This window comes from Artemia franciscana, chromosome 7, assembly GCF_032884065.1.
Source record: "Artemia franciscana chromosome 7, ASM3288406v1, whole genome shotgun sequence".
NCBI classification, from domain to species: domain Eukaryota; kingdom Metazoa; phylum Arthropoda; class Branchiopoda; order Anostraca; family Artemiidae; genus Artemia; species Artemia franciscana.
The window spans coordinates 32747005-32767879 of record NC_088869.1 but is presented as its reverse complement, the minus strand read 5'-3'; the positions used below and the strand labels follow the sequence as shown (position 1 = coordinate 32767879).

Below are 20875 nucleotides of genomic sequence, written 5' to 3'. Positions count from 1 at the left end.
AAAAATGACGTATTTTTAACTTACGAAGGAGTGATCGGATCTTCATGAAACTTCATATTTAGAAGGACCTCGTAACTCAGATCTCTTATTTTAAATCTCAATCGGATCAAGCGTAATTGGAGGGGGGGGCAGTAGGGGGGGGGGGCCGGAAATCTTAGAAAATACTTAAAGCGGTGAGATCAGGATGAAACTGGATGGGAAGAATAAAAACCTGTCTAAGATACGTGACTGACTTAACCGGACCGGATCTGCTCTCTTTGGTGGAATTGGAGGGGGGGTAATTTTGAAAATTGAGGTATTTGTAACTTACGAAAGGGTGACCAGATCTTAATGAAATTTGACATTTAGAAGGATCTTGTGCTTTGAAGTTCTTATTTTAAATTCCGACCAGATCCTGTGACATTGGGGGGAGTTGGAGGGGGAAACCGGAATTCTTGGAAAACGTGAAAATTGGGGTATTTTTATCTTACGAATAGATGATCGGATCTTAATGAAATTTGATTTTTAGAAATAATTCATGTCTCAGAGCTCTTATTTCAAATCCCGACCAGATTGTTTGACATTGAGGGGAGTTGGAGGGGGAAATCTTGGAAAAACACTTGGAGTGTAGGAATGGGGATGAAGCTTGGTGGATAGAATAAACAAATGTCCTTGATACGTGATTGAAAGAATCGTACTGGATTCGCTCTCCTTGGGGGAGTTGGGGGGAGAGGTTCAGTGATTTGGCGAGTTTGGTGCTTCTGGACGTGCTAGGACGATTAAAATTGATAGGCGTGTCAGGGAGCTGCACAATTTGACTTGATAAAGTCATTTTCCCAGATTCGACCATTTGGGGGGCTAAAGGGAGAGGAAAAATTAGAAAAAATTAGGTATTTATAACTTACGAGTGGGTGATCAGATCTTAATGAATTTTGATGTTTAGAAGGACATCATGACTCAGAGCTCTTATTTTAAATCCTGACCGGCATTAAGCCTCTTATTTTCCTTTTTAAATCAATCTATTGATGCATAGAATTTTGTTAGAGTTCATACCATATGATCTCTTGGCTCTTAGCTCTTCTCGCCTCGTCACAAGTGCCATATGAGCTCTTAGCTCTTGTTTCAAGTTGAAATGATTGGCTATGTAAAAGCAAATAATAAACTTTTGATAACAGTTGGTCAAGGAAATTGATCATTGCTTTAGGAAACTTACTTGAAGCCAAAGAAAAATCAATGGTGTGGCCATGTTCTCAGAAAAATATCGTATTGCCGGCAATAATGTCCACCACCCATTCTTGAGTGGAACATTAAGGAAACATAAGTTAAATCTGCCACCCCTCAAAAAGACTTAGTTTTTGGCGGTTTAGGCATTGTTTTTGGCATCAAATTGTTTTAAAAATGTCTCTTAATAACATATCAAAATCTCTTGAAATATCCCAAATAAAACAGGGAATCTAGAATTTCAATTCTTATTAAGTTTTCTGGATAGAAAGATCGTTTTCTGTTAGTTCTACTCAGAGGAAAACCGAAATAACATCGGAATTCATTTCAGTCAAAAGTACCCTATTTTAACCCTGTGCGAGGTCAGAGGGGGATTAAAAATCAGGTTATTAATTTTTGCTGTATTTGGTTATTATAAAGTTGTTCTCTAATATATCAAGTTTGAAGAGACTGAAAATAAATAACCAATAACTTTATAAATAAATAAATTGAAACTGAAATCAGTTAAGAAAATTTTCATCAAATTCTAGTAGACAAGTCTTGTCGCCTGCCAAAATCAGTTTTATTAGCCGTATGCTTACTTTTTCGTTGAGGAGAATTAAATCTCCGACTTGCTAAATAAATACATGGGATTAGATGAGACGTTCACAACTTGATCTTTTCCAGCACCGTGCAACTGTAGAGTAGTGTCAAATTCTGAAAAGGCAAAATTCTCTTACTCTCTTAATTAAAGTGTTTTAATGTATTGTTCAAGTAAATAGTTGACACGCTAAGAATATCAAAACAAAAATAGTTTTGAACTCGCAGGTATTTTTAGTAGAGTTGTTTAGGTTATTCTTCTTATAGGCTGAAATATCCGAAGTATTCGGTAAGCTTGGATTCGGTTGCTGGTGACTGCCAGCAGTACTGGGGAAGAGGAGGAGCTTAGTAAAGGAGGAGCTTAGTAAAGGAGGAGCTCCTCGTCGGTGAGGAAGAGCTAAAAGTAAATAACTTCCCTAAAAACTTTTCCCATCTGTCAAACTGGGAAGGGGAAAAAACCAAAGCAGGATTAGAAAATCCTTCTCACTTTTATTGACCAAAGTTTCATTCCGACAGCAGTTAGAACAAACAACCTGAAGATAAAATCAAACGAGCTCTAGACTAAATATTGACAAATTTCTTGTGAATTAAGCTAAAAATGTTTAGACACAGAAAAAGTAAGGTTGTCAAAGTCTAGTCTTGACACGAGTCAATCAAAATATTGAAGTCCAAACTTTGATTAAAAAATATTCATAAATTACATAAACGGAGGAACATTTAGCCACCCAGTATGATGACTTCTACAGATATAAATGTTGTCAGCCTAGATATTTTCTTAACTACATTTAGCTTGAAAAAACAACACATTTAAAGCACATAACTGCAAGTATCGTATATTGAAGTGTTTAGAAATTACTTAATTAAACTGAAATTTCCGATTTGCAACCTTATTACTTAAAAATAAAGTGTAAAACAATAATTAAGCCAATTTTAGATATTTCAGTGGGTATATGCATTGGAATCCATGATTTTGGATGAATCCGAACAGCAAAAGTAAATAGCATAGAACAAGTTTGAGGTTACGATGCACTAAAATGTAGCACAAGAGAGATATGCAGATAGAAGACATTTGACAACCACTATCAAAACGAATACATTGAATCATAAACAAAATTTGCCCTTACAAAAGAGCTAAGAGCTCATATGGCACTTGTGATGAGGCCAGAAGAGCCAAGAGCTCATATGGGTTGAGGTGTTGCAAAATTTTAAGAATCAATAGATTCATTTAAAAGGAAAATCAGAGGCTTAATGCCGGTCCGAATTTAAAATAAGAGTTCTGAGTCACGAGGCCCTTCTAAAAATCAAAATTCATTAAGATCCAATCACCCACTCGTAACTTAAAAATATCTTCTTTTTTTTCCTCTCCTTTCAGCCTCCCACATGGTCGAATCGAGTAAAATGACTTTATGAAGTCAATTGGTGCAGCTCCCTGACATGCCTACCAATTTTCATCGTCCTAGCATGTCCAGAAGCACCAAACTCGCCAAAGCACTGAATATCAACCCCTAACTCTCCCAAAGAGAGCGGATCTAGTCCAGTTGGATCAATCACGTATCTACCACATTTGCTTATTCTAGCCACCAAGTTTCATCTCGATCTCTCTACTCTAAGCGTTTTCCAGGATTTCTGGTTCCCCTCTCCAACTCCCCCAAATGTCAACTAGATCTGGTTGGTATTTGAAATAAAAGCTCTGAGACATGAGTTCCTTCTAAATATCAAATTTCATTAAGATTCGGTCACCTGTTCTTAAGTTAAAAATATCTTAATTTTTCTAATTTATACAAATTAATACCCCCTAGCTCCCCAAAGAGAATGGATCCGTGCCAATTATGTCAATCTCGTATCTATAACTTGTGCTTATTCTTCCCATCAAGTTTCAGCCCAATCTCTCCACTCTAAGCGTTTTCCAAGATTTCCGGTTTCTAAGATTTCTGTTTCCCCTCTTCAGACCTTTAGGTCCCCGGATCTGATTCGAATTGAAAATGGAGCATCTGAGACATAATATTTTTCTATATACCATGCTTCATTAAGATCCGATCACCCATTCGTAAGATAAAGATACCTCAACATTCACGTTTTCCAAGAATTCCGGTTTCCCCCTCCAACTCCCCCCAATCTCGTTTGGATTTAAAATATGAGTTCTGAAGCACAAGGTCCTTGTAAATATCAAATTTTATTAAGATTTGATCTTCCGTTCGTAAGTTACAAATACCTCATTTTTCTAATTTTTCCGAATTACCCCCCCCCCCCCACCCTAACTCCCCAAAGAGAGCGGATCTGGTCTAGTTATGTCAGTAACGTATCTTAGACCTATGATTATTTTTCCCACCAAGTTTCATCCTGATCTCTCCATTATAAGCCATTTCCAAGATTTCCGACCCCCCCCCCCCCAACTCCCCCCAACGAAACTCGATCCGGTCGGGATTTAAAACAAAAGATCTGAGTTACGAGATCCTTCTAAATATGAAATTTCATTAAGATCTGATCACTCCTTCGTAACTTATAAATACCTCGTTTTTTCTAATTTTTCAGAATTAACCCTCTCCTCAACTCCCCCAAAGGGAGCAGATCCGTTTCGGTTATGTCACTCACGTATTCAGGAATTGTTTTTATTTTCCCCACCAAGTTTTATCCCGATCCCTCCACTCTAAGCGTTTTCCAAGATTTTAGGTTTCCCCCTACTCCCCCAAATGTCGCCGTATTTAGTCGGGATCTGAAATAAGAGCTTTGAAACACGATATCCTTCCAATATTTTCTTTATTTGGCTTTTAGAGGTGAAGTTTACAAACAAGTACGGGGAAGTTGACTACGGGGGCCTCTCCCTCTCCTGTGTTAGCAAACCTTTTCATGGACTCTATTGAAGCCATCGCTATAGACAATTTTAGGCTCTCTTTTTGTTTCTGGGGCAGACTCATGGACGACATGGTTTGTATTTGGAAACACGGTTTAGATTCCTTAGACCTTTTCCATAAACATTCAGATAGTTTTTGTGAAAATATAAAACTTATGTTGGAGTTTGATAAAAATGATAAACTACCTGCTCACGATATCATATTAATGAAAAGGAATTTCCATTTAGTGTTCTCAATATATAGACACCCTACGCATAGTGATAGGTATTTGAATTTTCATTCGTGGCTCCCTATTTATTGAAATGAGGGGTTTTGATATCACTTATGGATAGAGGTTTCGGAATCTATTCCCAGCACTTTTTAGATTCTGAATTGTTGTATTTGAGGGATATTTTATTTTTCAGTAGTTACCCGATTAAATTCATTAATAATAAAAAAAAATACATTCCTTAAACATAACAATAGGGTTATTGGAGTTTCCCAGTCTTCAGAATTAAATGTGTCTAAAGTTCATCTCTTTGCCTAATGTACCTATTTTGGGGGAGAGGCTTAAACGAATTTTGTGCAAAAATAACATTGAATTGATATATATATATATATATATATATATATATATATATATATATATATATATATATATATATATATATATATATATATATATATATATATATATATATATACATATATATATATATATATATATATATATATATATATATATATATATATATATATATATATATATATATATATATATATATATACAACAACAAAAGAGAGAAAAATGAGGACTTTTTTCCCAAGACAGTGAACTAACAAAACCTATTTAAATATTTTGGCCCTATATCTAAGGGCAATCTTCAGCAAAGAAAAAACAAAAACAATAAAACACTTACAATAAAAGTTCTCAGTTAAAAATCCATTCTTTTTAAAATAGCCTTGGCATCATTACTTCTTAACGAAAAGTTCAGCCAAGACTGTCTGATAAAAGCTAACATTTTACAAGATAAAAAGGTTCATTGATTTCCCTAACTGTATTTATTAAAAATTGGAATGATTTCTTATTGCGATATTTGCCTTCTCTGCAGCTAATCTGATAGTTCTTTTGGGGTTGGGCTTGTTTTTGTTCGCTCCTATTTTTGTTTTATTTTGAATTATATTATTTTCTATAATTAATTTTGTGTACATAGGGTTGAGTGTGTATTCACCCAAGTCTCTATTTAGGGATGTATTATTATTTAAGTTTCGTTTGATTTCGATTGCCTCGCGGACAGTTTGTTTGATTCTTAGGTCATTGCTAATTAGAATTGTTTCGTCAAATAGAACATAATGCTTTGGATTTTCAAAAAAATGTTTACTTAAAGCTGAATCGAAAGGTATGGAGTTATTTTTAGATTTTAATGCTTTTTCAATACTTTCTTTGTGTTGCTGTAATCTTGTTCCTAAATTTTGGCGGGTTCGACCAATGTAATAATTTCCACAACTACATGGTATTTGATACACCCCTCGTAGACGAGTAATTGGGGTTTTATCCTTACTAGAATTGACAAGGTTCATTATACTGAAATTGCTTGTGAATACAACACGTAAATTGTTCTTTAAACAAACTTTTTTCAGCTTTGAAGTAATTTTCGGAATATAAGGTAGGTAAATCGTGCTTGTGGGTTTATTCGAATCATTTACTGGTGTGGGATTCAAGGCTTCAGAAGAATGCATCTTTAATCTTTGAGCAATAACAGTATTTATGAGAGAAATTGGGTACCCGTTGCCAAAAAGTATGTCTGTAATAAAATGTAATTCTTTTTTAACATACGGCTCTGAACAGATATTAAGTACTCTATCCACAAGAGATATTACCACACCTCTTTTAACCTGTGGAGGATGGTTAGATTTGAAGTGAAGGTATCTATTATTATGCGTAGGTTTTCTGTAAACCGTAAAATCAAATTTATTCGCACTGCGTATTATCAATACACCTAAAAAAGGTATTTTTCCATCTCTTTCGGTCTCTAGAGTGAATTGCAGGTTTGTATCGTAAGTATTTAACTGTTCTAGAAAACCTTTAAGTTCACTTTCGCCATAATTCCAAACTGAAATTACGTCGTCCATGAAACGTCCCCAAAACACATGATTAAGAAAATACGAATCTAGGGCCCAATTTTCAAGATTATCGACGAAAATATTTGCGAGTAGGCCTGATAGAGGTGCTCCCATGGGAAGGCCTCTTACCTGTTTGTAATACGAATCTCGAAACTGGAAGTGCATGGAATATTTGTTACATAATTTAACCAAATGCATGAGAACATCAATGTCTAGACCTATTGCTGACTCTTCGATTAGATGGTAATTGTTTTCCAATTTTTAACTGATTTGTAACTGAGAACTTTTATTGTAAGTGTTTTATTGTTTTTTTTTCTTTGCTGAAGATGGCCCTTAGATATAGGGCCGAATTATTCAAATAGGTTTTGTTGGTTCACTGTCTTGGGAAAAAAGTCCTCATTTTTCTCTCTTTTGTTGTTTTATTATGGAAAGGCAGTGTGGTCTTCGTCATTATTTGTATATATATATATATATATATATATATATATATATATATATATATATATATATATATATATATATATATATATATATATATATATATATATATATATATATATATATATATATATATATATATAGTCAACACGCGGGTTGATTACAGGTTGATTACTTGAAAATTTATCTCTCATGCATGTCACTCCACAATGCTCAACTATATATATATATATATATATATGTATTATAAAATTTCATAAGAATCCCCCTAAACCACGGTTTATTGCTGGAGCAGCTAATTGTCCAACCCGCATTGCTGCTACTGACCTCTCTTTAATTTTAAAAGAAATTGTAAATAAACTTAAAACCTATTGTTCTGGTATTAAAAAGTTTTCGAATTTCAATCCATATTGGAGTGTTAATAATTCACTGCAGGTGATAGAGTTTTTAACAATGGTTTCAGCTAAAAGAATTGAGTCTTTCGATTTTGCGACAATGTATACTAATTTATCACTTAATGTAGTGTTAGATAACTTATCAAGTTAGATAACTTGATAAAAACTGTTATCAAGAAATCTTTCCTCTTATCTAGTAAAAGGTTCTTAAAAATAGACACTTATAATAAAAAAGCTATATGGACAAATTGCTTTAATACCACAGTTAACTTGAGATTTTACAGCTTGGATATGATTTTTGAGTTATATGAATTTGTTTTATACAATACTTATATAAGATTTGGTGGTGATTTGTACAAGCAAATCGTGGGAATTCCCACGGGGGGGAATGCCAGCCCATTTATAGCTGACTTGTTTTTTAGTCAAATAGAATATAAATATATGATGGATAAGAATAATCCAAATAATCTAAAATATGTTTTGTCAAATAATAAAAGATATTTAGATGATATTTTGGTCTTAAATTGTAAGGATTTCATTGATATTTCTAAAAATATATATCCATCAGAGCTTACTCTTGAACCTAGTCATGGTGCTGGTCATGAAGATCATTTCTTAGATTTAAATGTTAATATTTGTGATAATAATAAATTAAGTTTTAAAATGTATAATAAAACAGATGATTTTGATTTTGAAGTGATTAGTTTCCCATTCCCTGAAAGTAATATAAACTCAAATATCACATACTCTGCGTTTTTCTCACAGTTACTTCGTTATGCAAGGATTTGTAGTAATTATATTTATTTTAAAAATAGATGTAAAATCTTAAGCCAAAAATTGATATCAAGAGGTTTTTCTGCAAATAAATTAACTTGGCAATTTAAAAAATTTAGTTTTCATTATAACGAACTTTTAAATAAATATCAAAAGAATTATCTGGAAATACTTAAGGAAATTTTCAACTAATTTCGGAGGTTCGACAAAAGATGATGCAGCGCTATTTATTTTGAATTGTGTTTCTAATAGAGCGGATTTTTTTAAAAAATAGCCACATGGTAAAGATGAATTCTATAATTGTTTAGTTCATTTTTTTTTTGCAATGTGTTAATATTTGTGATTTGGTAAATTTTATCATATTTAGTTTACCTATTGTTGCTAAAAAGAGGGATATATTAACAGGATAAGCTTGTTTTGGTGTTACTTGGTTGTTTTACATTTGCTGTTTTTTTTCATAGGCATGTATTTTGGGGGTGATACCTGACACGGGGATGCCATGGATATTCTGTGGTAGCCACAACACTTGGTTGGATAGAGAATTTAAAGTGGCCAAACCCTATAGGCCAGTGTATTCTCCTGATGAGCCCTTGTGTTGGGTTGTTGCCTCTGAATTATTTGTCTTTATTATTTTTTCTATTGTTTGGTAAATGACGACTTTTACTTATTGACGACATGACTGCCTGTCCATGGATTATTCTCTATGGTTGATTGTGTTTGGCTATGCTGTTTGACCTATGTGATTGCATGGATGAGTAGGGTTAAGGCCTCATTCAAGTGCTGGTCTATATAAATCACTAATTTAGGAAAACAGTCTTCTTTTTATCCTTCTGTCTTTTTTTTTATGTGTTTGTGCTGTTGTGCTGTTGCATTGGTGATTTCTCTTTTCATGATATATATATATATATATATATATATATATATATATATATATATATATATATATATATATATATATATATATATATATATATATATATATATATTATATTATATTATATTATATTATATTATATTATATTATATTATATTATATTATATTATATGAGAAGCGGAGGATTTGTCTGGTAATTAGGGCCAAGGCTTCAACACTTATCAAAGCTTGTGTAATATTTTGTGAAGCTTCATGTAAAATCTGCATAAAATCTTCAAGTAATCTGCATAATGAAACATACTTGTGTGTATTTAAGCTTCAGGTGTGAAAGAGAAAACATTAAGCTAAACACTTTTGAGTTGGTAAACGCAAAAAACAAGCTAATAAAAAAAAAACAAATAAATTACTGGTATTCAGTAAAGATTGAAGTTTCCAAATTTTCAAAGATGTTTTAAAAAGTGTCAAAAACAATAAAACTTGGAGAATTAAAAGGGGATAAGTAAAAGTTTGGTCTCTTGTCAGCCTCAGTAAGTAAATCAACATTGTTACCTTCTCTAAAGGATCGGGTCATTGTTTTTAAATCAGTGCCAAGCTGGGGATCCGCACACTTAAAAACTATTTAAAATCTACCATTAAATTATATAAACTAAGTATAATGCCATGGTTTTGTGTTACTAGTCCTAGAACCTTGCAGGAAAGGGAGTATACTATGTCGAATATGGTTTTGATATTTTGTATTGTTTGTTTGGCGTAGATGAATAAATATTTCTATTTATCTAAAGCTATATATAGCTTCTGAAGCCATAGTATTACAAAGTTCTATCTGAAGTTTTTGTTTTCAATTAAATAAAGATTGATATGTATTTGTTGATACTCTTTTGTTAATATTATTTTTAAGTTTTTTATTGTTTGCGTGTTCAATGATACTTCTTGCAAAGCCTTATAAAAGCTAATCACTTTGGCATAAGGATCCCAATAATTTTGAATAATTCTAATCTGTTAAAATAGACTGCACATCAGCTTTTCTGTTTGAGAAAATTCAAATAGTTCTAAATATTTAATTGCATTTTTTTTTATGTTGGTATATATGCGTATGTATTTTTATAGCACCATTTAATCTGTATGAGCTTTGAGATGAGTTTTTTTTTTTTTTCTTTTTTTTTTTTTTTTTAGCCGTGAAAAATGCGGAGCAAGAACCGATTGAGACTGGACTGCGAAATGATCTTTCGAGAACTGGAAATGGTATGTTTACGTTAAAGTTTTGCGTATCGTTTATTGAATCACCACGCTGTTACTAGACATTACCAATTTTCTTTACACTTACTAAAATATTCGTTTAATAAAACGAAGATACTACTAAACTGTTCGTTTAATAAAAAGAAGATACTGGTACGTTTGATGATAATACTCAAGAAGTTCATATCACTGTCTATGCGTGTACACCTCATATGTTGAAAAATCACAGTTTTTCAGAACAAGAAAGGAAACTCATTACACTGCTTTGTCAGTCGGTTTTAAATAAAATGATAGTTTAGGATAGTAAAAAAAACGGTTCAAATATGCTATTTTTTTCAAAATGCTTTTGAAAAATATTTGCTTAAATATACATTTTACTTAAATTTACTTAAATATTACTTAATATACATACAAGGTATAGGTAAATTCAGTGCGTATTTTACAAGGTATGTGTACAAGCCATCAGTCACACTTCTCTTTATACAACAAATTTGCAATTTATTCCTTTTGAACATGAAGGAAAAAGTGAAGAATTTTGAACATGAAGGAATTACGTAAGTACATGAAATAGGCAACTTTTTCCACTGGGAAGTTAATTTTAGCGTAATGGCTCAGGAATCAAAAGTAAAATACATTGTTTACGTAAAACCATTTTGCTAGTGCTTTGAATTACGACTTCTGAAAATTATTAGAGTTGGGCAGTGTTTTCAGTACTAAAATGGAAAACACCACTAAACTTCCTGGAGCTACATCTAGGGTGAACGGAAGGTGTTAACTATATTTACAGCGGAATCCCGTGTCAAGACCTCCTACAGAATTGAGGTTTTGTAATACTTGTTTTTATATGTTCTTCAATTGAATTTTATTGAAAGAAAAAAAATTTGGGACAGCTGATATTTTGCTGCCGTTTTTTTTTTTTTTTTTTTTTTTTCTAAAAACGCCTCAAGTCTAACGCTTAATATCTTATACTCTGGAGAACAAGTGTGATATTTATCACTTTTTTGTGAACTTTCTGCTACTGACTAGAATTAATGCCGTTGTAGATTTCGACTACAATTGCAGCGATCAAGGTGGAATTGGCTTATCTGTACTATTGTTGATCCACAAGTGACAATCAGACATTGATGGTATAATAAAGTGAATAGCTCAGAACAGATTTGTATATGTACAAGGATACCCTTGACATAATTCTAGCTTAAGTCAAGATACCGTTCCACTGGAGCAGTTTTTCTTGCTTTCGACGTGCAAAAAAAAAAAAATTTCGCATACTGTCTAGAATTTGTCAGTACAACAAAAGGAGAAATTGCCCCATTTAAAATTGACCCAAACATCTAGTTGAGGCAATTTTAATTGAATTAGGGCTGATCCAAATGTTCAAAGTCCCATTTTCAATAAAAATTGCTTAAACCTTTATAAGTACGTGCTTGTGCCACCTGTCAATGAGTCTGGACTTTACATTGAAATCTCAACAGCTAGACAACGCAAAACTAATCCACACATCAGTCACCATTTCAAAATGGCATTTTGATTTAATGCCCAACTACAAGTCTTCATGATTCAGATGGATTATACTGAGACACTTGCAGCCCGACAAAAAGCATCTAGATGAGTATTTTGACCTTCCTGTTCCAACTGTGCATCGAATCAGTTACTTCAGATATCAGTAAAGTATCTCAGAAGGTTATGATGCAACTATTTTCTTTCATAGTAAGATGAAAGCCAAACAATATGAATTTGGGAATGGTTTGGGCTTTTGAAACCCGCACCGGCTAATATGGAGACAAATAACAACTACATCATTGGCCAATTTTCCCCTGTTTGTCGGAACAGCTGACATTACTGCTATCTTTGACTCTATCGTCCATTAACAAGAATTTTGGTCCCTCTTAGATTCACGTTTGGACCCCGTATTCTAGAGAGTGGGGACGAAGGCGGGCTCAACATAATCCCATGCCCTGATTAAGACCTCAGGTTCATTTCTTCCTCTACACATGATCTTTTTGCGTTAATAAAAAAAAATTCTTTATTTCTATTTCCACTATCCCTTTTTTCACTTATATTATCTTTTTTCCACTTTTGTTATCCTTTTTTCTGCTTATATCGTAGTGGAACAGCACTGCCTTCCTGCAAGAAAGATGTGGACTCAATGTATTATTTATTTTTCCAGACATTAATACAGAAAGAATCATCGCAAGAACTTTGTAAGGAGCTCATTCTATAGGAAATTGAATTTTCTTGTGTATTTTTTATGAGTAAAAAGTTATTGGAAGGGAACCTGTCTCCCTCCATATGCCGATCATTTCTCCAATCACATCTTATCAAAATTTTGTGACAATCGTTTTTTCAGCATAGTAGAAATTTCTCAGTTATTATGTCTTTGGGAATATCAACCCCCCCCCCCACCAAGTCCTCTAGGCAAGGGCTATAAGCTATACTAGTGGCCCATTGTTAATATCGTAGATACTTCAAAGGGGGATAATTCGATTGGAAGCTGGAAGCTCTATTGCCTTTTTAAGAGTCAAAAGTGTTTGGAGGGTTACTAGCCCCCTCCTACCGCTATTGTTTCCTCATCTGATCAAAATTTAAGATAACCATTTTGTTTTGAATAGTCCAAAGATCACATAACAATGCCTCCAGGGTTGAGCCCAGCGGTAAGGGTTGTAGGTTATGCCCCGGGGGAATATAAGGTTTTTATAGAAGGAGTGGTCGTATAAACTTTGGAGGAGGCTGATTTAAGTAGAAACTCAAGTTCAAGTTCCCTTTTTGAGAGTCATATATCCTCAGAGGAAAACTAGACTCCCCCACACCCTAGTTACCCCAAATGCATCTCAAAATAGTCCAAATGTCATTTAAAAATGCCTCTGGAGTTAATACAACCCTCCAGAGCTCGAAGGCAAGGTAAGCTATCCCCCGGGAGCATATAAGGCTATACTGAAAGGAGAGGCTGTATTAACTTTGGAGGGACTCATTTAATTGGAAATTGAAAGTTTTATTTCCCTTTTTAAAGGTTAAAAGTGATTGGAGGGTAACTAACCCCCCCCTCCACCCTACACCTTCTTTACCACAAGTGTATTCAATCGAAGTTCGAGTTGGCCATTTTGTTCAAAATAGTATAACATTGTCCCCAAAGCTGACAAAGCCCCCCGGGAGCAGCGGTTGTGAGTTATGCCCCAAATACATTTAATGTTTTTATTGAAATTAAAAGTTATAGTGCCCAGTTTAAGAATGAGAGGTGATTGGAGGTAACAACCCCACCCCTAACACTCATCGTTTCCCAAAACTTATCCAAATTTAAACATTTTGACCGCTACATTGTTCAGCACAGTTAAAAGTTCCAGTAATTATATTTTTGGGGATGTCAAACCTCCCCCCTCCAGAGTTATCAGGTCAATGACTGTAAGCTAGGCAATTTGTCCATTATTCACATAGAATAGGCTATTGAGAAAGGAGGGCATATTTGACCTTTACTTTTCAAAAGACTAAGGGCATTCAGTTGAGCCTTTCAGTGAATGCTGCCGGGAGTGTTGAACTAAATCAGAACACGCTATGTTCTTACGGGTTTTCAAGTGGGTGCAAATCAGGAATGACTGAGTATATTAATTGGAACTGTTAGGAAATAACAAGGGAGATAATCAATTGACCAAGAAGGCGTTATTTGCTTGCTACTACTATTACTACTACAACTACTACTGCTACTACTACTACCCCAACTATATTAAAACTGCTACTCCTGTAGCGTGTACTATGTAGGCTAAGGATATTGAAATGAATATCTGAGGAAATGTTGAGGCAAAACTTGAACTAAATCAAAAAATACTATGTGCAAACAGATTTTCAAAATGGTGTATTAGTTTGATTTTTGAATTTGCAATCTGTTCAAGATGAAACTTCCCAGGTATCATGAGGGGAATTTTCAACTGACCAAAAGGCAACATTAACATCCTACTACTGATGTCCATACTTCTATTACTACTGTTACTACTACGAGTAATACAACACTATTACTACTAATACTGTTCCTTCTCCAACCACTACTACTATGATAATTGTACTATTAAAGCTAAGTGTATGAAGGTGAAGAGCTGACAAAATATTAACGTGAAAATTGAATTGAATCAAAACATGCTATTTCCTTGCACATTTTTAAAAGGGCGTATCTCAAGAGTGGATTTGGGTATTAAATTGGAAGTTTCAGAGAAAGCCTTAAAGAGGAAGATCAATGGACCAAAAGGTAATATATGCATCCCACTACTAATACTGCTTCTACTTCCATTTTCACCACTACTTCTACTACTGCTACAAAACCAATCAGACTACCACTAAGTCAATCGCAACTACTTGTAAGGCTAAAAGTATTAAGATAAAGGGGGGGGGGTGAAAGGGTGGATTAGCAATATTTTTGAAACGGCTTACCGTTTTAAGATGAAACCTCTGAGTTATCCTGAAAGGGATGTAGAACTGACCAAAAGGCAACGTGTACAAGCTACTACTGCTATTAATACTTGTGTAACTACTGGTGCTACTACTCTGCGTGCTACAACTTATACTACTACCAGTGGTACTTTTAATACTACGACTAATCTAACTACTAATTCTATTGCAACTACTAGTATGGCTCAGAGTATTAAGAGGATAATTTCAGGAAGTATTTGAATTTAATAAATCGGTTATCAGAAAAGTATATTGGGAATGTCAAAGCAACGGCTAATAGTCTTAAGTTGAAACTTCCAGGACGTGATGATAGGGATGTTCAACTGACCAAAAGGAAATATGGTAATGGTAACACTAGTACCATTACTACTAGTGTTACAACCCTGCTTAAGAGTGTGAATGTGACATTTTCAGGGAATATTGAGAGAAGAAGGTGAACTGAATCACAAAAGGCCGTCTGTATGCAAGTTGTCAAAAGGACGTATGAGCAATATCTTAGGAATGGTTTGGTTTGTGATGCTGAAACTTATAGGGCCTGTTGTGGGGAAGGTTGAAATATCTAAAAGACATTATTTACATCCTAATACTACTGTTTCTGTTCATACTACCTCTACTACTAGTATAAGGACTATTGCTACTGCTGCTACTATTAATTCTGCTGCTACTACTATTACTACTTCTATTACTATTACTGTTGCTGATGCTACTACTGCTACTAAAGCTAAGGCTACTACTATTAATTCTATTGCTACTGCTACTAATACTGCTACTACCGGGGAAAAGCTATTAAGGCGAAAAAAATTTTGGGAAAATTGAAAAAGTATTGAACTAAACCAAAACACTTTATTCACATATGATTCATGAAGAAGGTCTATCAGAAATGCTTTGGGAGTGGTTTTTTTTTTAAGCTGAAACTTTTAGCATGTGTTAAGGGGTATGTTGAAGAAAAACAAAGGTACTATGAGCATGACGCCATTAATGATACTTTTGTTTCTACAACTAATGCTACTACGCAAGCTAAGGGCATTAAGGAGAAGCTTTTAAGGAATATTTGCAGTTGTGTAACTAAATCAAAACTATCTATGAGCATTTAGTTTGTCAGCAGGGAGACAGAGATATATCTCAAGAACGGATTACATATTAAGATGGATGTTTTGGGTAAATTGTAGGGGATTTTGAATTAACCAGAAGGAACTGTGTATGTAATATTAAGGCTACTACTACGATAGCTGTAAGTAATGACGCTAAGGGTATTTAGGTGAAACTCTTAAGGAAAATCTAGGGTGAGTTTCAGTTAAACGAATAAAACTATTTGCATGAAGGTTTTCAAAAGAGCATATAAGCAATATCATGGGCGCCAAAGTGATATTATAGATAGCAATAACATCGAAACTTCTAAAAAATTAATCTGATAGTAAATTAAAAGTTCTTGGGAGTCAACAGTGATTGAAAGGCAGGCAGCCCTCTTTCTAACTTTATTAATTTTTTTAAACAAAACCAATCAAAATTTTAAACTAGCCATTTTATTCAGCATAGTTTAATGGTCTAGTATCAATATCTCTAAGGATTTTCGGTTTGTCAACCCATCACAATTACACAATTCGTTCATTATGCTTTAAAGCTAAATTCTCCTTGAAAAACAAATAAAAAGGCACTGTGTGTATGCTGGTTTCCAATAAGACCCCTAAACAATATCGCAAGAACGACTGAGGATAAAGAACGAATAAATAAACGACTGAGGATGAAGAACGAATAAGCTGAAACTTTCAGGGTTACTACTTTTACTACTCCTGCTCTTACAATATAACAAAACTAAAAGATTGCAAGTTTTGTTGTCTAAGAGCATACATGCAATTTATTGGGAATAATAAAGATTTAATTTTTCTAGTCAGCTTAAGATTATGTAAAACTAGATTAAAGAATAGCACACATATCTAGAATTTCAAAAAGGTGTATTTTTATTTTTTAAATTGTTGAAAAATTTTCTTCAATATACAAATAGCAAGCCTTTGAAACATTTTTTGTTTTTCCATGAAAAAGTTTATGTCAATAACAAACGAACCGAAATAAATTAAGAAAACTTGTCCTATGAAGTTTTTCAGAGTAAAGCAAAGAACTCCATTAAAATAAAAATGAGCAAAAATAAAGTTAAATAATCTTCCAAGCGCAAAAATATCACAAAGCACCAACGATAAATAAATGAAACTCAAAACGAACAGAACTTACAGTAAATAACTGAGTCAAACTCAAAACAAGCAGAAATTAACATGATAAGGGTTGACACCCCCCATTTATTCCAAAGACAGGAACATAATTTACACTTTACTGAAAAAGTATGTTTAAATACATATACTGATTTTCGTTTCCTAAACTCTAATTAATTTTTTTATTAAACTAAAAATTCAAAACATTGAAGATACATTTTGTTCAATAAATATTTCAATCAGAATTACCTAGGGACTAGGATTTCGGCACGACAATTTTAGAGTTAAGGTAATTAATGATTCAAAAGTGTAGAGTAAACATTGTTGCTCACAGTTTGTAAACAGTTTTTATTCTAATATAAATAAAAAAAAACAATTTTTTCAACTGATAGTAAGGAGCAAAATTAAAACTTAAAACGAAAAGAAGTTATTTCATATATGAAAGGGGCTGACCACTCCTCATCGTCCCGCTCGTTGCACTAAAGTTTGACTCTTTGTCACAGTTCTACTTTTAAAACAATAAAAAAAACTTTAACTAAAGAGAGGGACGTTAAAGAGGGGACAGCCCCTTTCATACATGGACTAATTTCTGTTCGTTGTAAGTTTTAATGTCGCTCCTTACTTTCAGTTGAAAATATTTGTTTTTTTAATTTAATTTCTGAACGTTTTTGAATTAATGTATGTTTGGATTTTGGCTCACAGCACATGAATAACTAAAACGAAATTGGCATATAATTTTTTTTTGGCTAATTGGCTTTCTCATAGTTCTAATTGGACCATTTTGATATAAAAAGGGGTGGGGGAGGAGACCTAGTTGTCCTCCAATGTTTGGTTACTTCAAAATGCAACTAGAACTTCTTTTGCGAAGGTTTTTATTTGTAATAAATATACGTAACTTATGAAATAACTTACGGTGCGAACTTCTATATTTGTATATTTTTATTACGTATATGAGGGGATCTGCCCCCTCGTCAATACCTCGCTCTTTACACTAAAGCTTGAATTTTATCCCAATTCTTTAAGAATGACCCCTGAATCGCAAAGGCCGTAGAATAGATAGTTGCAATTACTAAATATACTTTAGGGTAAAGAGCAAGGTATTGAGGAGGAGACAAACGCCCATATATACGTAATAATTTCTGTTCGTTTGAAGTTTTAATTCTGCTCCTTACTTCCAGTTGAAAAACTTTTTAATTTATTTATTGTTTTTATTTTTTCATTGTTTTTCTTAAATAGTTCTGGAAAATCTTGCGCCCCCTTTCATGAAAATTATTTTCCTTCATGATAAATTCCTCCATGTAAAGATACTCCCACTTAACTCCCCTCTGACACATCCCATCCCAAACGGGAAAAAGTACCCTGAAAACGTCTGTACACTTCCCAATAACCATTACTATATGTATTCAATGGTCAAAGTTTTTGACTTGCAACCCCCCCCCCCCAGGGACTCTGGGCATTAAGTTGTCCCTAAAGACATTGTTATTAAGTTGTTTGACTATGCTGAACAAAATGGCTATCTCAAAATTTTGATCAAATGAAGTCGGGAAAAAAATGAGCGTGGGAGGTGCCCTCCAATTTCTTTAGTCACTTAAAAAGGGCACTAGAACTTTAAGTTTTCATTGGAATGAGCCCCCTTGTGACATTCTAGGACTATTGGGTTGATGCGATCACCCCTGGAAAAAAATAAATCACACATCATCTGTCTTCTGGCAAAAAAAAAAAATAATAAAAAATCACATTGTTGTAGATAGGATCTTGAAACTTCGACAGCATAGTTCTCTTATACACTGAATCTGATGGAGGAATTTTTGTTAAGATCTTATGACTTTTAGGGGGTGTTTCCCCCTATTTTTCATAATAAGGCAAATTTTCTCAGGCTCGTAACTTTTGATGAGTAAGACTAAAATTGATTAATTTCGTATATTTAAAATCAGCATAAAAATTAGATATTCTTCCGATGTAACTACTGATATTAAAATTCCATTTTTATAGTTTCGGTTACTATTGAGCCGGTTCGTTCTTTACTACATTATGCTACCACGAACTGTGTGAAAAGAGGAAATCAAGCCAAATACTACTCTATGTCTAGATCATAAGGAGCCCCTACCTGACACCTACAAGTCGTCTTCAGTAAAAGCCCCTTCTAAGCCGTGTTTTAGTGGAATATTCAAGACCTAATTTTTTAGTTTTGTAGTGTTGATAGGAAAGTATTGCGTCTCAATAACGAGTGGAGATAATGAGAAAGGACAAAAAAGGAAAAATACTAATATCCCAAACTGAGACTCATGGGACATTTTTATTTACTGTATACATTTAAACACTACAACTTTCTTACCTTTATACTATTAGTGGATTCAGCTTCCTTAAAACTGTAGTTGCTTATTCTGAGTATCTCTGAAAAAAATGAGAGGATTAAGTCCCCTTTCATTTTAGATTTTACAGGCACACCAGACTGCAAAATATTAGTTTTGAAATTAACTTTCCAGAAAACGTTTTATAACCCAGCCATTTGGCCAATAATCTTGTTAAGACTTGCCACTTTAAATTATTTTTGTTATAGGCATGTTTATTCGTGTTACTGAGACTGAATTTAGTGGAGAAAAATGCTATATAGATGGGATAAATGCAAAACAGTCCAAGGATCTACAGGCTATGCTTTCGCTACTCCATCCGGGTCAGATTCAAATCATGAAAGCTGATATTGATAATCAATGCGTCTGGCAGGTTAAAGGCATGACAGCTTTACATTTGATGTCTTTTTTCAAGGAGCAGTATGAAGCCAAAGTCGTTGCTCATAGTTCCAATGTACAACAAGTTCCAAGGAAGGTAGGCAGTGGGACAACAAGCTGGACTTTGGAGAGTTTGAAAATATAAGTATGTGTTAATATGACCATAATCTTATAATTACTAAATGTATTATTTGAGAATTAAAATATAAAAATAACTATGTTAATTAGACCATAATTAGCGTGATGACACGAAAACATTAAATAATTTTCTGAGTTTATTTCGGAGTCAATCAATAAAAACATGACTAGCAATAATCCTTAAAAAAAATTGGTGAAAACTACTGAAACAAAAACATCAGAATATAAAATCGTTCATTATTGAATAATTAAACTGGGAAATGAGAGTTTAAAACGTAAAAACTTGTGAACTAGGATTCAGTAGGTAAACTGGAAAAGAAGAGGGGGCTCCAGTCTCAAGGGGACCCACCAGAGGCGCTATTTGGGCCAAATCTTGGGGTGGGCATGAACTCCATCTGGGTCCCCCCGATTCACTTCGTGTCGCGTAAGAAAAACGCGGGTTTTGGCAGCACATCGATCGAATATTCTAAGTAAAAACGCATTTTCAGCACCCGTCCATTGCTTGTAAATGTACTGTAACCGAATGTGGAACTCAGCCATACTGACCTCTAAGATTAATTATAACAACGAAGAATACAATCAGCGAGGTTAAGTGATTAAACTGAAAGTGGAAAATTCAATCAGACTACAGGCTTGCATTCCTCAGCGAGAAACTTTCTTATTTAAGTATACAATACGTCGGTGGAAGTAATCTTCATTACTATGCTGAGGGTTGTAACCAAAATCTCAGTTTTCCTTGAGCAGAAATCTTCCAGATCAAATATATTTACAAAAAGGAAAAACATAACAAGATAAAAAAATATTAAAACACTCAAGGTAACTAGGGGAACCGCTGAGGTTTCATCTATGCAAAATTGTCAACACGCTGGTCGTAGTCTAAATTTTCTACTAAACCCTTCTCTGCAAATATCAAAAGAAGGTG

The 20875-nt window shown here is 33.7% G+C and overlaps 1 protein-coding gene across 2 annotated transcripts in view; it reads left to right on the top strand.

The window, feature by feature from the left end:
• Positions 1–20030, top strand: part of LOC136029171 (uncharacterized) — a 36948-nt gene extending 16918 nt beyond the window's left edge. Inside the window, exons 2-3 of one of the 2 annotated variants that reach the window (XM_065707283.1) lie at positions 10389–10457; positions 19647–20030. In XM_065707283.1, the coding sequence (XP_065563355.1) occupies positions 10389–10457; positions 19647–19960 (383 nt within the window). In that variant the 3' untranslated portion in view covers positions 19961–20030. The remainder of the gene's footprint in view (positions 1–10388; positions 10458–19646) is intronic. The other variant, XM_065707284.1, reaches the window with a different exon arrangement.
• The last annotated feature ends 845 nt before the right edge of the window (positions 20031–20875 follow it).